The following is a 12,986-nucleotide window of genomic DNA, read 5'->3' on the forward strand; positions in this document are numbered from 1 at the left end:
GGCAAATGTCATTTAAAATATATGTTAAGTAATTTTTTACCGTAAGACATAATATAATGTATATAACGTCATTGGTATATGGTACAATAAACAAAATTCAAAATTAGATTGAAAAGAAAATGTATAATTCCAAAAGATTATTTTCCAAATCACCAAAGATTTCTGAAAAGAATTACTAAACAAAGTTTCCAAAAACATTAATCCCTTTCCCTAAAATATTACCCTATATGGCAGATGCTGAAAAATATTCTTCTTATACAGATAGCTTTATTTTTCCCCCATCTCTGGGAAACTTTACACATTTTATTTTTTTAACTATATTAAAGTTGTTGTTGTTGTTGAATACAAAAATGTACTAAGAAGAAAATTTAAAAATAAGCCAAATGGCCCTAAATATCATTTTAAAAAATAATTATACAGGCCCTGGCCAGGTAGCTCGGTTGGTTAGCGCATGTCACAATATGCAAAGGTTGTACGTTCAATATCTGGTCAGGGCACATACAAGAAGCAATCAATGCATACATAAGTAAGTGGAACAATAAATCTCTCTCTCTCTCTCTCTCTCTCTAATCAATAAAAAAACTATACATGTAAATAAAAAGAAAAGGTAAAAAAGAAGAAGTTTATCTTCTTACTTCAATGTAAATAGAAGGACTATCAAAATTTTCCTATAGTACTCTTTTAAAATTGAGTTTTCTTACCTTAACATTTTCTATTGCCTCCAAAATTCTCTCTCTCAGGTTTGCAGAATCATTTACTTGATTTTTTAAATTTCTGATGACAATATCAAAGTGATTTCCTTTGAGCTGACCAAGTCTAAGGGAATCATCTACAGACCGAATATTAAACACATTCATTCTTTTCTTTTTAATTTCGTTTTCAATATCTTTCAACCTATAAATGATAAATCATATAGACTCAGTTAAATCTTACATTTAAAAATATTATAAGTTTTGAATGACAGTTGCCAGGTAATCACTTATATCACAACACTAAAACAAAAATTTTTTCCATCTTCCCAAGTTAATGTTAATTCAACAAATGTGTACTAAAACCACATTATTATAGGATTATGTTAATCAGTTATTTTAAGAACTGTGACATATATTCCTAATGTTATCAACTCAATCTATGTAGACTTTTTGACTTTTTAGTTCAAGTGATATAATTTAACTGTTCTTTTGTTCTTCCTATCCTTAAATTTTGTTCCTTTCCTCCTCAGTCTCTCTTCCTCCAACATTACTAAGAAAAACTACTAGCACCAGAGGATTTCCCCAAAAGTATGCTCTGAACTCAAACTTTCTATTCTTCCCCAACATCTAAAGAATAGATTCCAACTATTTGCATAACTTTTAAGGTCATGTAAGAACAGATATTAATTGTTCTTTACATTCATATTTACTGTAGTTCTTATTGTTAAACTATCTGTTTTATTAGACAAACTGTTTAGCTTACTACCTCTCCAAATATAGCTTCAAATTTTCTGCATTGTCTAAAACCTTACTATTACTTGACAGGTCATTAAAACCCCACACCCATAAGCCAAATCAAAGAACTCTCTCCTAGGAACGAATAATACTTGTCTTTGGGTAATTAAAAACCAGCTTTTAACATCAAATACCTTTTAACATCTAAAGTCCTTCTCTCTTACCTATACTGCACTTTTGATCATAAAAACAAAATTATATACTTTTTTTAGTCCCTCATATTAGAGCTTAGAAGCATTTAGCTGCAAATAGTGCATACTTAAAACATCTAATGACTAAGGATTAATACATTGGGCCAAAATTGAACCTCAAATTAGGTTCAATTTTGGCCCAATGATCAACTTTTTGAAAAGTAGCTACAAGGCACAGATTTAAGTACAATAATATTAATCACATTATTGTTTACAGTGAAATATTGAAACAAATTTCTATATCCAAAATTAGGGAAACGTTAAATAAATTAGCCTAAATACTGGAAATAATTTTGAAATATTTCATGACATAAATTTTCTTAAAAGAATCTTAATTTTATAAGTAAAATATAAATTGCAAATACAATATGATTTTCACATATATAAAATGTCTTTGTACAATGTGTGTATGTAGGATAGTCTCTGAAAAATGCATGGAAGGAAACAGATCAAAATATTATTGTGGTTCTTTCTGAGTAATGAAATTATGAGTGACTTTTAATTTCTTTTTTATATAGTATTTTTTCTATTTTCTAAATATACAATGAACATGACAATTACCAAAAATACTTTTAATAATCAATTGAGCTCAAGGGAGGCTAAATTTGAATGCTTTACTTTCTATTTAGATTTATTTTAAATATAAGGAAGCACAACAATAAAAGTATAAAAGTATTATAGCAATTAGGAAAAAAAGATTTGTAAGACACTGTCCTGAATATAAATGCATATTTGAATATAGAACAGGATGTTTAGAAACAATTTGATCATTTAAAATCAGCCACTTCTCAAAGTTTCTATGGTAAAATTACCTATATTTGCAATGTAAATTTACTAGAAAACTATATAGAAAATAATTATATTATCAATGTTGATAATAAGCCTATACTCAATAAATTAACATTAATGAAGTTAATATGCTCCTAGAATTATTCAGGGTTTAATCCTATATTTTCTTATTTGATGCAATAAGAAAAAAGTTATCCCTTATCAAGTAATGTCTTATTACCTCTCTGGAGTCACTTTTCTAACAACCATTGCTTGATAGGTGATGGCTTTCTTGTCTTTAAGGCCTGCGTAACTAAAATCTGAAGGAATCACACCAAGTATGACAGCTAAAAAACCAATTGCTTCAAACATTTCTAGATTTTCTTTTCGTAGGGTAAAGGCTGAAAAAAAAATTCCGAGGTTACAAAAAAGGCAGCTACCATACATCAAGTACATTCTTAGCAGACTAACAGATTAATATAATGAATCAAATCATTAATTTAAATAAGGAGTATTTTTTAATAAAAATACAAAATCAGTATCATCGATTTCAGTGGTCATTTTTTAAATGCCAATTGGCTCATTAAAGGTTTACAGAAAAAAAATTCAAATTCCTTAGTTTGGAATTCATATTAGGCCCATTATCCCTTTTCAGTCACCACATGTGCCACTTCCATTCATATATCCTATAATATTGACAGAGAATTTCTCATAATCCTTGGGTGGACTAGAGCCTTCCACAGCTTTGCACTTTTGCACATTTGAGTCTCTCTGTCTAAAATATGTTCCTTCCACTTTGTTTGCCATAATTCTATTCATTCTTCATAATCCAACAGCAGCAGCAGTCCTCCCTCATATTTTTTCCAGGTTACCAACTCTGAATGCTCCCAAAGCAGGGATCATGTGTGTTTTATAAACTACTAGAGGCCTGGTGCATGAAATTCGTGCACTCAAGGGGGGGTTCCCCAGCCTGGCCTGTGCCCTCTCGCAGTCTGGGAGCGCTCAGGGGATGTCCGATTGCCAGCTTAGGCCCCCTCCCTGCCAGTTGTGGCCCAGCTTCTGGCTGAGCGGTGCTCCCCCTATGGGAGCACACTGACCACCAGGGGGCAGCTCCTGCATTGAGCGTCTGCCCCCTGGTGGTCAGTGCGTGTCATAGTGACCAGTCATTCCACCATTCGGTTTATCTGCATATTAGCCTTTTATTATATAGGATTATATCCTCAGCTTAACACATAGTAAGTATTCAAATACTTGTTGAATCAATGAATAAATGAACTCTATAAGGAGATGATTGCTTAATCTTGCATGTCTCCACAAACTGTCATTATCTGTATCATGACACTTAATACCAAGTATTAAAATGTATCCCTTTATGGTTTATCCACCCCATAGACTTGGAGTTCCAGTTCCAGGCCAGTAAATAAAACAATGCTTTTAGCAAATAGTAAATGGGAGTTGAAATTGTGGAGATGAGAAGGAGGTCCAAGCCCACAAAAAAAGGCCCCCAATACATTGACCTATATACCCTGCCAGCATTGACAGTGACAAAATACAGCAATCCTCAGTTCACCATATATACCTATAAGATATTTCAGCCCTGGCCAGTATTTCTCAGTGGTTATAGCATTGGCCCACAAACCAAAGGGTCACGGGTTTGATTCCCTGTCAAGAGCAGGTTCCATCCCTGGCCCTGGTTGGGGCACATCTGGGACGCAACCAATGTATGTTCATAGGTAGATAGACACATACATACATTTTACATCTTTCTACTTGCTGGGTCATGTTTATGTTTAATGTCCATTTTTCTTAGAACACTCTTCAGAGAGGCCCATAGCTGCTGATTAAAATTACAATTGCCCACTTTGGGGGCAAAGTGGGTTTACAGTTATTGTATGGGAAATAATACAATGATTAATAAATAATAATCTATATATATAAAAAACCCTAATATGCAACTAGACCTAACGATGGAACAACCAAACAATCGGTCACTATGACATGCGCTGATCACCAGGGGGCGCGCGCAAAATATGGCAGCGGTCGGCTGCGGCAGGATGGTGGAGCAGGTGAGCGGGGGCGCCAGACCAAGGCGGGGCGCCGGTCGCTGTCATCGGGGCAAGCCTCTGGTAGTTACTGAAAATTCTTTGCTCCCACACGCCGTGGTTCTGCCCAGAGCTCACACCTGCTGCCGGCACCAGCCCCGCTCGCACCGCTGCCAGTGCCGGAGCTGCCATTCACACCTGCTGCCAGCGTCCAGCGCCGGTCCCGATCGCCCAGCGCTGTCAGTGGGTACAAGCGGTGGCTGCTGGCCCCAATCACCCCTGAGGGCTTCTCCACCTCCCCATGCTCCTAAGGGGCAATCAGGGCAGCAGCCGCCACTTACACCTGCTGCTGGCGCCAGCCCCAATTGCTCCGTGCAGTCAGGGGGTCCGAGCAGGGCCAGCACCATCAGCGCGTGGGAGTAGCAGCTGTGGCAGGAGCGGGGCTGCTGGCAGACAGGGGGTTGGGGACTGTGGCAGGAGGGGCTGGGCAGGGATGCAGAAGATGGGCTGAGACCCGCCCCTGTGCCCACCGCAGCCTCGCAACCCACAGTTCCTTTCAAGGTGCACGAATTCATGCACTGGGCCCCTAGTGCAATAATAAACTCCATGTTTCTTGTACTCAGAACTGCAAACCTACTTTTGCCCACCCTGTATATGAAATAGCTAAACAAAACCTGTAATATCCATACTTTGGAATATCATGTAGTATTTAAAAGAATGGGGAAGAGCTACATGTTCTTTATATGTCTATGTAAATAATCTCTAAAAACAAAAATAGCAAGATTCAAAAATACGCATAGTATATCACTTATGTGAAAGTTTTAAAAATCTGCAATGCAACGTAGTATATTTTCAATGTTTAAGTTTTTACAATAAAATTCTATTTATATTTTTACCTAAATACTTAAATATAAGAATATTCAAACACTGTCCACTATTTTCAACTTTTTTTATCACTAGGGTCATTAATTTTTGTACTACCATAACAGCTTCCTAGATTCTCCAAATTTTCTATTACAGCAGTGATAAATTAAATGTACTTTGACTCCTGTTATTCTTAAAGAACTGATAAAAGAAGTAGAGGGAAGGAGAGACTCATACAAGTTAATTCTGTGTGCTAAGTCACAATTTGTTTTTACACTTTCAGGGTATCTTGACCAATGGATATGAATATAAACCTCTGATTTTAAGTTAGCTGTTTTATCAGTTGTCTCAAATAAAATAAAATTAAAACCCCACATTTAAAATGTAGAGATTATAACCTCAAAATAGTCCAGCTGTTGTTATGATAGGATTAATTATAGAATTTAAATAAAATAATCTTGGAAGAAAGGCCAATAAGACAAAAATGATCCCTGCTTTGGGAGCATTCAGTCTTGGAAAAGAATTTGAGAAAGAAGTGCTGCTGCGGTGGGGGCCTGAAGAAGGAATAGAAGAATGGCAAATAGTCAAAGCAATAGAAAGATCAAAATATCAAATATTTTCATATCTGTCCATAATGTTCTCCCTTTTTCAACTACATGCCTGTGTGAACTGAATTTTGTTCATTTCCTTCAGTCAAAACAAAAAATTACACCAGATTGCAGGAAAAGAAATGAGAATACAGCTGACATTTTTTATGTCAGATATTAGAAAGATTTGTAGAACTATAAAACAATACAATCCTTCTCACTAATTTTTAGTAGAAAAATATCATTTTTCATTAAGTGGAGGAGAAAAAGATTAAAAATAGGAACAATATAATGGCAATAAATACATATCTATCAACAATTCAATCTAAAAATAAAAATAAACGAACAATGAGTCTAATGAACAAAATAAACTGATGAATAAAATACAACTAGGGGGTCAATGGGGGAGAGGGGGAAGCATATGTAATACTTTCAACAATAAAAATTTAAAAATAAATGAATAAAATAAAAATAACATAAAACCAGAAGCATGGAAACATGGAACAGACAGATGAATCTCAGAGGGAAGGGGGGAGGGGGGGGGACGCGAGAAACTAACCAACGACTTATATGCATATATGCATTACCCCTGGACACAGACAATAGGGTGGTGAAGGCCTATTGGCCTATTGGGGTGGGGTGGGATCCTGGTGGAGGAGGGCAATGGGAAGGAAAAAGGGGAGGACATCTGTAATACTCTCAACAATAAAGATTTTAAAAAAGAAAAATCAAGGGCATTCAGTAGAAACCACAGAAGAATCCTGCTATGATAGTAGAGCTAGCTATATGACAGGCTTACAGCAAAGTTTACTCTATACCTCCTTTAATAAAACTCCAAATGAATCCTCAAATGTATCTGCAAATTACTTCCTACTTGCTAAAGCAAAGTTCAACACTCTAAAAGAAGACAACAAAATCTGGATACTCAGCAAGGTGACACACAATGTTTGACCTAAAAAAAATATTAGTAGACATGCAAAGAAGCAGGAAAATATGACCCATACCCAAATAAAGTCAGGCAATAAAAATATACCCAGAAATGACAGAGATGAAATTAGCAGACAATAGGTCTTTAAAAATAAAGACCTACTAGAAATAGGCTCAAAGATTATAGGAAAACATGAACGTATAAGAAATTGAAGACCTAAGAAAAAAACAAATGAAACTTCCAGAGCTGAGAAATGCAGTATATAAATGAAAACTGCATTAGATGCTTAAATCTTTCATAAAACTCCTTCTTCAATAATGTGTTCTAGCAAAAGAGTATGGCACCGTCTAAAAAAAATTAAACATAGACTTGCCATTTGATTCAGCAATTCCACTTCTGGGTATACACCAAAAAAGGCCCTGAAAACAGGGACCTGAAAATATATTTTTACAGCCATGTTCATAGCAGCTAAAAGAGAAAAGCAACCCATATCCATTTGCAGATGAATGGGTAAACAAAATGGGGTATCTTCATATAATGGAAGATTATTCAGCCTTAAAAAGAAAAAAATTCCTACACATGTATAATATGGATGAACCTTGAGGACCTTAACCTAAGTGAAATAAGTCAATCACAAAAGGACAAATACTATTGTATAATTCCACTTACACGAGATATCTAAAGTATTCAAATTCATAGAGACAAAAAGCAGAATGGTAGTTGCTAGTGGCTGGGGGGTTAGAGGTGAATGAAGAGTTAATGGGAATAAGGTTTCAGTATGAAAAGGTTTCAGTATGAAAAAGTTCTGAAGATGGATGGTGGTGATGGTTGTACAACAATATGAATGTACTTAATGCCACTGAACTGTACACTTTAAAATGGTTAAAATAGTAAATTATATGTTACATATATTTTACAACAATTAAAAAATAAAGCTTTTAAAATGTTTTTATTGAATTTTTAGAGAGGGATAGAGAGATGGAAACATCAATGACAGAGAAACATCGATCAGCTGCCGCCTGCACATCCTGACTGGAGATTGCGTCTGCAACCCAGGCATGTGCCCTGACTGGGAATTGAACCGGGGACCTCTTGGTTCATGGGTTGATGCTTAACCACTGAGTCACAACGGCTGGGCCAAAAAATGAAGTTTTTTTCAAAGTGTTTCAAAGTCCTATTTTTTTGATAGGACTATTTATTAAGGAATTTTTAAAAATATGAGCTAGTTTTGTTGTTACAAAATTTGGGATAGGCAATGTTTATCTATCACTTTTTCTTTGTTCTTAGACTTGTAGGTATACTGGTTATCTTCATACTAACCTCTGGTGAACCATTAATTCCTCCCTTTAACCTATCCCTCCAGTTATTCATAGTTTTTGTAAAACTAATGTAAACCAATATGCACAAAGTTTTCACAATTTTTTTTGGTTTAACTCGAATTAATACGTTTAGAATTTCAAATAAGAAAAATCTATAGATGCTTAAATCACTATAAGCAATTCTTCCCCCTACATATAAAACTAGTTTTGTTTTCCCTTCTAAATAGATTTATCTGTTAGCATTCATTGCATGCCTCATGTGTCAAGTCCTATGCTAATAGCTTTCTTATGGAAAAGACAAGTCACACAACCAGACAGAAATTTTCAGGAGAGAAGACACCAACATTTGAGTAACTATTATGCATTAAACATTTTCATTAATTATTTCCTCTAATATCATTGTGAATTATACTTTATTATTACCCCATTAGAATATTATTATGAATTATACTAGAGGCCCGTTGCATGAAATTTGTGCCCGGGGGGGGGGGGGGGGCGGGGGTTGTCCCTCAGCCAAGCCTGCACCCTCTCCAATCTGGGACATCCCTCTCACAATCCAGGACTGCTGGCTCCCAACCACTCGCTTGCCTGCTTGCCTGATTGCCCCTGACCACTTCTGCCTGCCAGCCTGATCACCCCTAACCACTCCCCTGCCAGCCTGATTGACACCTAATTGCTCCCCTGCCAGCCCGATTGCCTCTAAGTGCCCTCCCCTGCCAGCCTGGTTGCCCCTTACTGTCCTCCCCTGCAGGCCTGGTCACCCCTAACTGCCCTCCCCTGCAGGCCTGGTCACCCCTAACTACCCTCCCCTGCAGGCCTGATCGCCCCCAATTGCCCTTCCTTGCAGGCCTGGTCCCTCCCAACTGCCCTCCCCTGCTGGCCTGATCACCCACAACTGCCCTCCCTTGCAGGCCTGGTCCCTCCCAACTGCCCTCCCCTGCTGGCCATCTTGTGGTGGCCATCTTGTGTCCACATGGGGGCAGCCATCTTTGACCACATGGGGGCAGCCATCTTGTGTGTTGGAGTGATGGACAATTTGCATATTACTCTTTTATTAGATAGGACTTTATTATTACCCCATTTTTAAAGTACAACCAAAAGTTAGGAATTAAGTAACTTGCCCACGGTATTATTGTCTCCATTTTTTACATTTGTATGTAGAAACTAAGTCTTAAAGATATTAAAAAGTTCATAAATATTTTTATAAAATAAAATCATATAAAATAAAACCCACACAGTTCCAAGGTCCAAACTCTTTTCATTTACACCAGAGAGTCCCTATAAAGTACAATCTTATTTCTGTGTCACACACATCTGGGAAAATTTGGGTTACTGTTTTATCTTAAATACTTTTCTATATAAATTTATAAAACATGACCATATGAAACATCTCCCATCCCTCATGGAGGATATAGGCCAATTAAACATGGTCAGCCAAACCTATGGAGTGAGATTTCATCAGTTCCATCCCATCCTAGGAATTGAATATATCCGCTAAAACAGAATTCTCAAAATGTGGTTCCCAGACCACCAGAAAAAGCACCACATCTTCTAAATCATCAACTCTGAGAATAGGACTCAGAAATCTGTTTTAAGAAGCCCTTTTGGTAATTATAACACATGCTAACATTTGAGAACCTCTTCTCTAAGATTGACAGAGCCAAAGGAAGGAGCTCCCTGTATTCAGGGTTGTGAGGTTCAACTGTCTTAGAATACAAGATATTCTCTTTCCTTTCCCCACCATAGCAAACATACAAATACTTAATTTTAATTAAGATAACTTCCAAAATATTATATCAAAATTTACTCCATCCCTAACTGGTTTGGCTCAGTAGATAGAGAGAGCGTCGGCCTGCGGACTGAGGGGCCCCAGGTTCAATTCCAGTCAGGGGGACACGCCCAGGTTGTGGGCTCGATTCCCAGTAGGGGGCGTGCAAGAAGCAGCCAATCAATGATTCTCATCATTGATGTTTCTCTCTCTCCCTCTCTCTCCCTCTCCCTTCCTCTCTGAAATCAATAAAAATATATTTTAAAAAGAATTTACTCCAATAAAACTAACTAAATACAAAATAACTGCTTCAACCTTACATATTTGAGACTGTTAACTATAAATGTCTGTGTTAACCACACTATCACCAATAGGGTTAGTTTCTACAATTAGTGTAATTTGAAAGTCTTTATTGCCCATTAAAAACAGGCCCATATATTTTTTTTCAATATCCCTCTGGACAAGTCCATTCAATTCATTTGAATTATTCAGGTTTCACTGTTTTTTTACTGTCACAATTTTAATTAAACTTATCAAAGAAAATGGTAATAATTTATTAAATTACCTGTGTATATAACTTTTCTTTCCTGGCATTCGGCAGACCTTTTCCTGTGCTTGTGTGCTTTTTCACGAAATCTTACTGTTATCACTGTATTTTGATTACCAGCATTGTAATTAGCTTCAGGAAAAGATTTGGTTTCCACAAGATTTCCAAACTTTTTGTTGACAAAATGGTGAACAGCTTTTCTGTGGTCTTTGTTTGTATCAGGTTTAAAGGTAAATTTGGAATTTTCTTTCTTTGCATCCAAGTATTTAAAAAAGTCAAATGCTTCTTCTTCAGATACCAAGTGACAGAGTTCTTTATACTCAAGATTTGGTTTTACAACAATTTCACTGTTTTTTCCTACAGTTATTAAAAAAGGAAACTTCTGCCGAATAGCACTATGCAGAATAGCCCTCTGGTTTTTGTCAAGGATTCTGCCCAGTGAGAATTCAGGAGACGGTCCAGGTAGCTCACTTTCAGAATTCCATTTCTCTTTTATACCACAGGCAAACTGATTCAATAGTTCATTAGTTTTTTCATCCAACAAAGAGCCTAATGCATAAGCTTTTTCTTCTTCGCCTTTGGAAGTTCCATCATTGCTAGTATCTTCCTTTTCTGAACCAGACTGACGATTCTGTTCCTCATCGGAGCACTGGACCAATATATTGGCTTTCTGGTTGCTTTTCTCTTCAAAGACTAAATTTTGAAAACCTAGTTTTGTTTTTTTGGCAAAATTATTTGGCTCAGGCAGTACTTTACTCATTTTGTAAGTAGGGTCATCAGTGGCCTTATTAACTAACTGTCCCCGTTCATCAATCTCAATAACAACGAAGTCACTTGGTGAGCTTTTTATGGTGCCATGAAATCCAACATGATCAGTAATGAAACATAAAGAACTAAACCTTATTCTAAAATCTGTATCCTCTTCCATTCTTAAATAACAATGCCTACAAAAGAAATAAACGTTTCTTCAGTTAGTTACCAGAAAGGAAAGAAAAGTTGCAGATAACCAAAATAAATGTTTGCAGGATTTCTTTAATTATCTTTATCCCTTACAATCCATGTGAGCAAGAACCTTGTCTGCCTTATTCACTGGTTATCTCATATTTTGAACACAGTCAAGCACATGTAGGCAAGCAATCAATAGTGATTGTGGGTCGAGACCGGTTTGGCTCAGTGGATAGAGCGTCAGCCTGCGGATTCAAGGGTCCCAGGTTCGATTCTGGTCGGGGGCATGTGCCTTGGTTGCGGGCACGTCCCCAGTAGGGGGTGTGCGGGAGGCAGCCGATCGATGTTTCTCTCTCATCGATGTTTCTGACTCTCTATCCCTCTCTCTTTCTCTCTGTAAAAAATCAATAAAAATATATATTTTTTAAAAAATAGTGATTGTGGAGTGAATGAGTACAAAATAAGAACTGTCAGACTGAAGAGGAAGATCAAGTCTGCCTATGATAACCGAACAGCCAAGTACAGAGCAGTAGGAGAAAACGTTTCCTAGTCCCGTTCTGGAAAAGACAGTTGAATTAGAGACAAACTATGGAAGACACTTGAGGCCGTCAAGGCCTTAGAATCCATTGAGTGGTTGGAGGATGGCCACTGGAGATGTTTGGGTAGGAAAATGACACAATCCCCCCAAAGATGTTTTAGTTAAGATGACTGATGGCACTGAGCAAGATACACCTGATGAAGAGTTAGAGGGGCTGGAAACGCGATGCCATCAAGAGCACAGCTGCAAGACTGGCCTTGAAAAGAGTAAGACTACACTCTTTCCCCAGTAGAAGGAAGAAGACGTCCTAAGCTAGAACAACTGGGGGAGAACGTTTCGAGGAGGGAATGACAACCAAGCCAAAGAGTGGATCCACGTGGAGTTGTGCACCAGCGCGCAGTGTTCCTCAGCTGCAGATGCGCTGGTGAGCGTGCGGGGTGGAGAGGGAGAGGGCAGCTGGGCGGACACACACACAGCAGGGAAACTGCGGTTGAGGGCAGATTCCGGCAAAGTGACAGAAATAGAGGAAGGGAGCGCCTTCCCCCCCCCCCCCCCCCCCCCGTGCTCTTAGTTCACTAAACGCCAAAGCTCGGCGGAGCTCACTCCTACTTCCTACTGCTGTCACCAAGCCACGGAGCTAATGGCGGCGGCGGCGTGGCCTTCGGGCGCGTCCAAAAGTACCCCCGACACCGCCGGCACCGCCACTGGCTTCTCCCTCTCCCACCCCCGCCTGCCCCAAGGCGAGATATTAGCCCAAGTCGCCTCCTCTTGGGGGGTCAAGAGTAGGGGCCCCAATGCCAATCATGTCATCGCCCCACACACTAGCCCGGGATCGCGCAAGGAGCTGGACCCCCGTCTACCTCACACACAGGTGAAGGCATCCACCAGCACCACCCAGTGCGCGTGCCGGAAGGCAAAATATTTAGCCTCCGACAGTGGCGTATTTAAAGGGGCAGGCTCCGACAGTGGCCTATTTAAAGGCGCAGGCCCCCACTTAAAGGA

At 38.3% G+C, this 12,986-nt stretch overlaps 1 protein-coding gene across 1 annotated transcript in view; it reads right to left on the reverse strand.

Annotated features, from left to right (window-relative positions):
* PUS7L (pseudouridine synthase 7 like) overlaps positions 1-12,905 on the reverse strand; it is a 30,476-nt gene extending 17,571 nt beyond the window's left edge. Inside the window, exons 1-4 of the mRNA XM_079774992.1 lie at positions 12,845-12,905; positions 10,520-11,445; positions 2,688-2,847; positions 702-894 (exon numbers count right to left, since the gene is read on the reverse strand). Coding sequence (XP_079631118.1) covers positions 702-894; positions 2,688-2,847; positions 10,520-11,429 — 1,263 coding nt within the window. The 5' untranslated portion in view covers positions 11,430-11,445; positions 12,845-12,905. The remainder of the gene's footprint in view (positions 1-701; positions 895-2,687; positions 2,848-10,519; positions 11,446-12,844) is intronic.
* Positions 12,906-12,986: the final 81 nt, after the last annotated feature.

Source organism: Cnephaeus nilssonii (genome assembly GCF_951640355.1).
Source record: "Cnephaeus nilssonii genome assembly, chromosome: 6".
Taxonomy (NCBI): Eukaryota; Metazoa; Chordata; class Mammalia; order Chiroptera; family Vespertilionidae; genus Cnephaeus; species Cnephaeus nilssonii.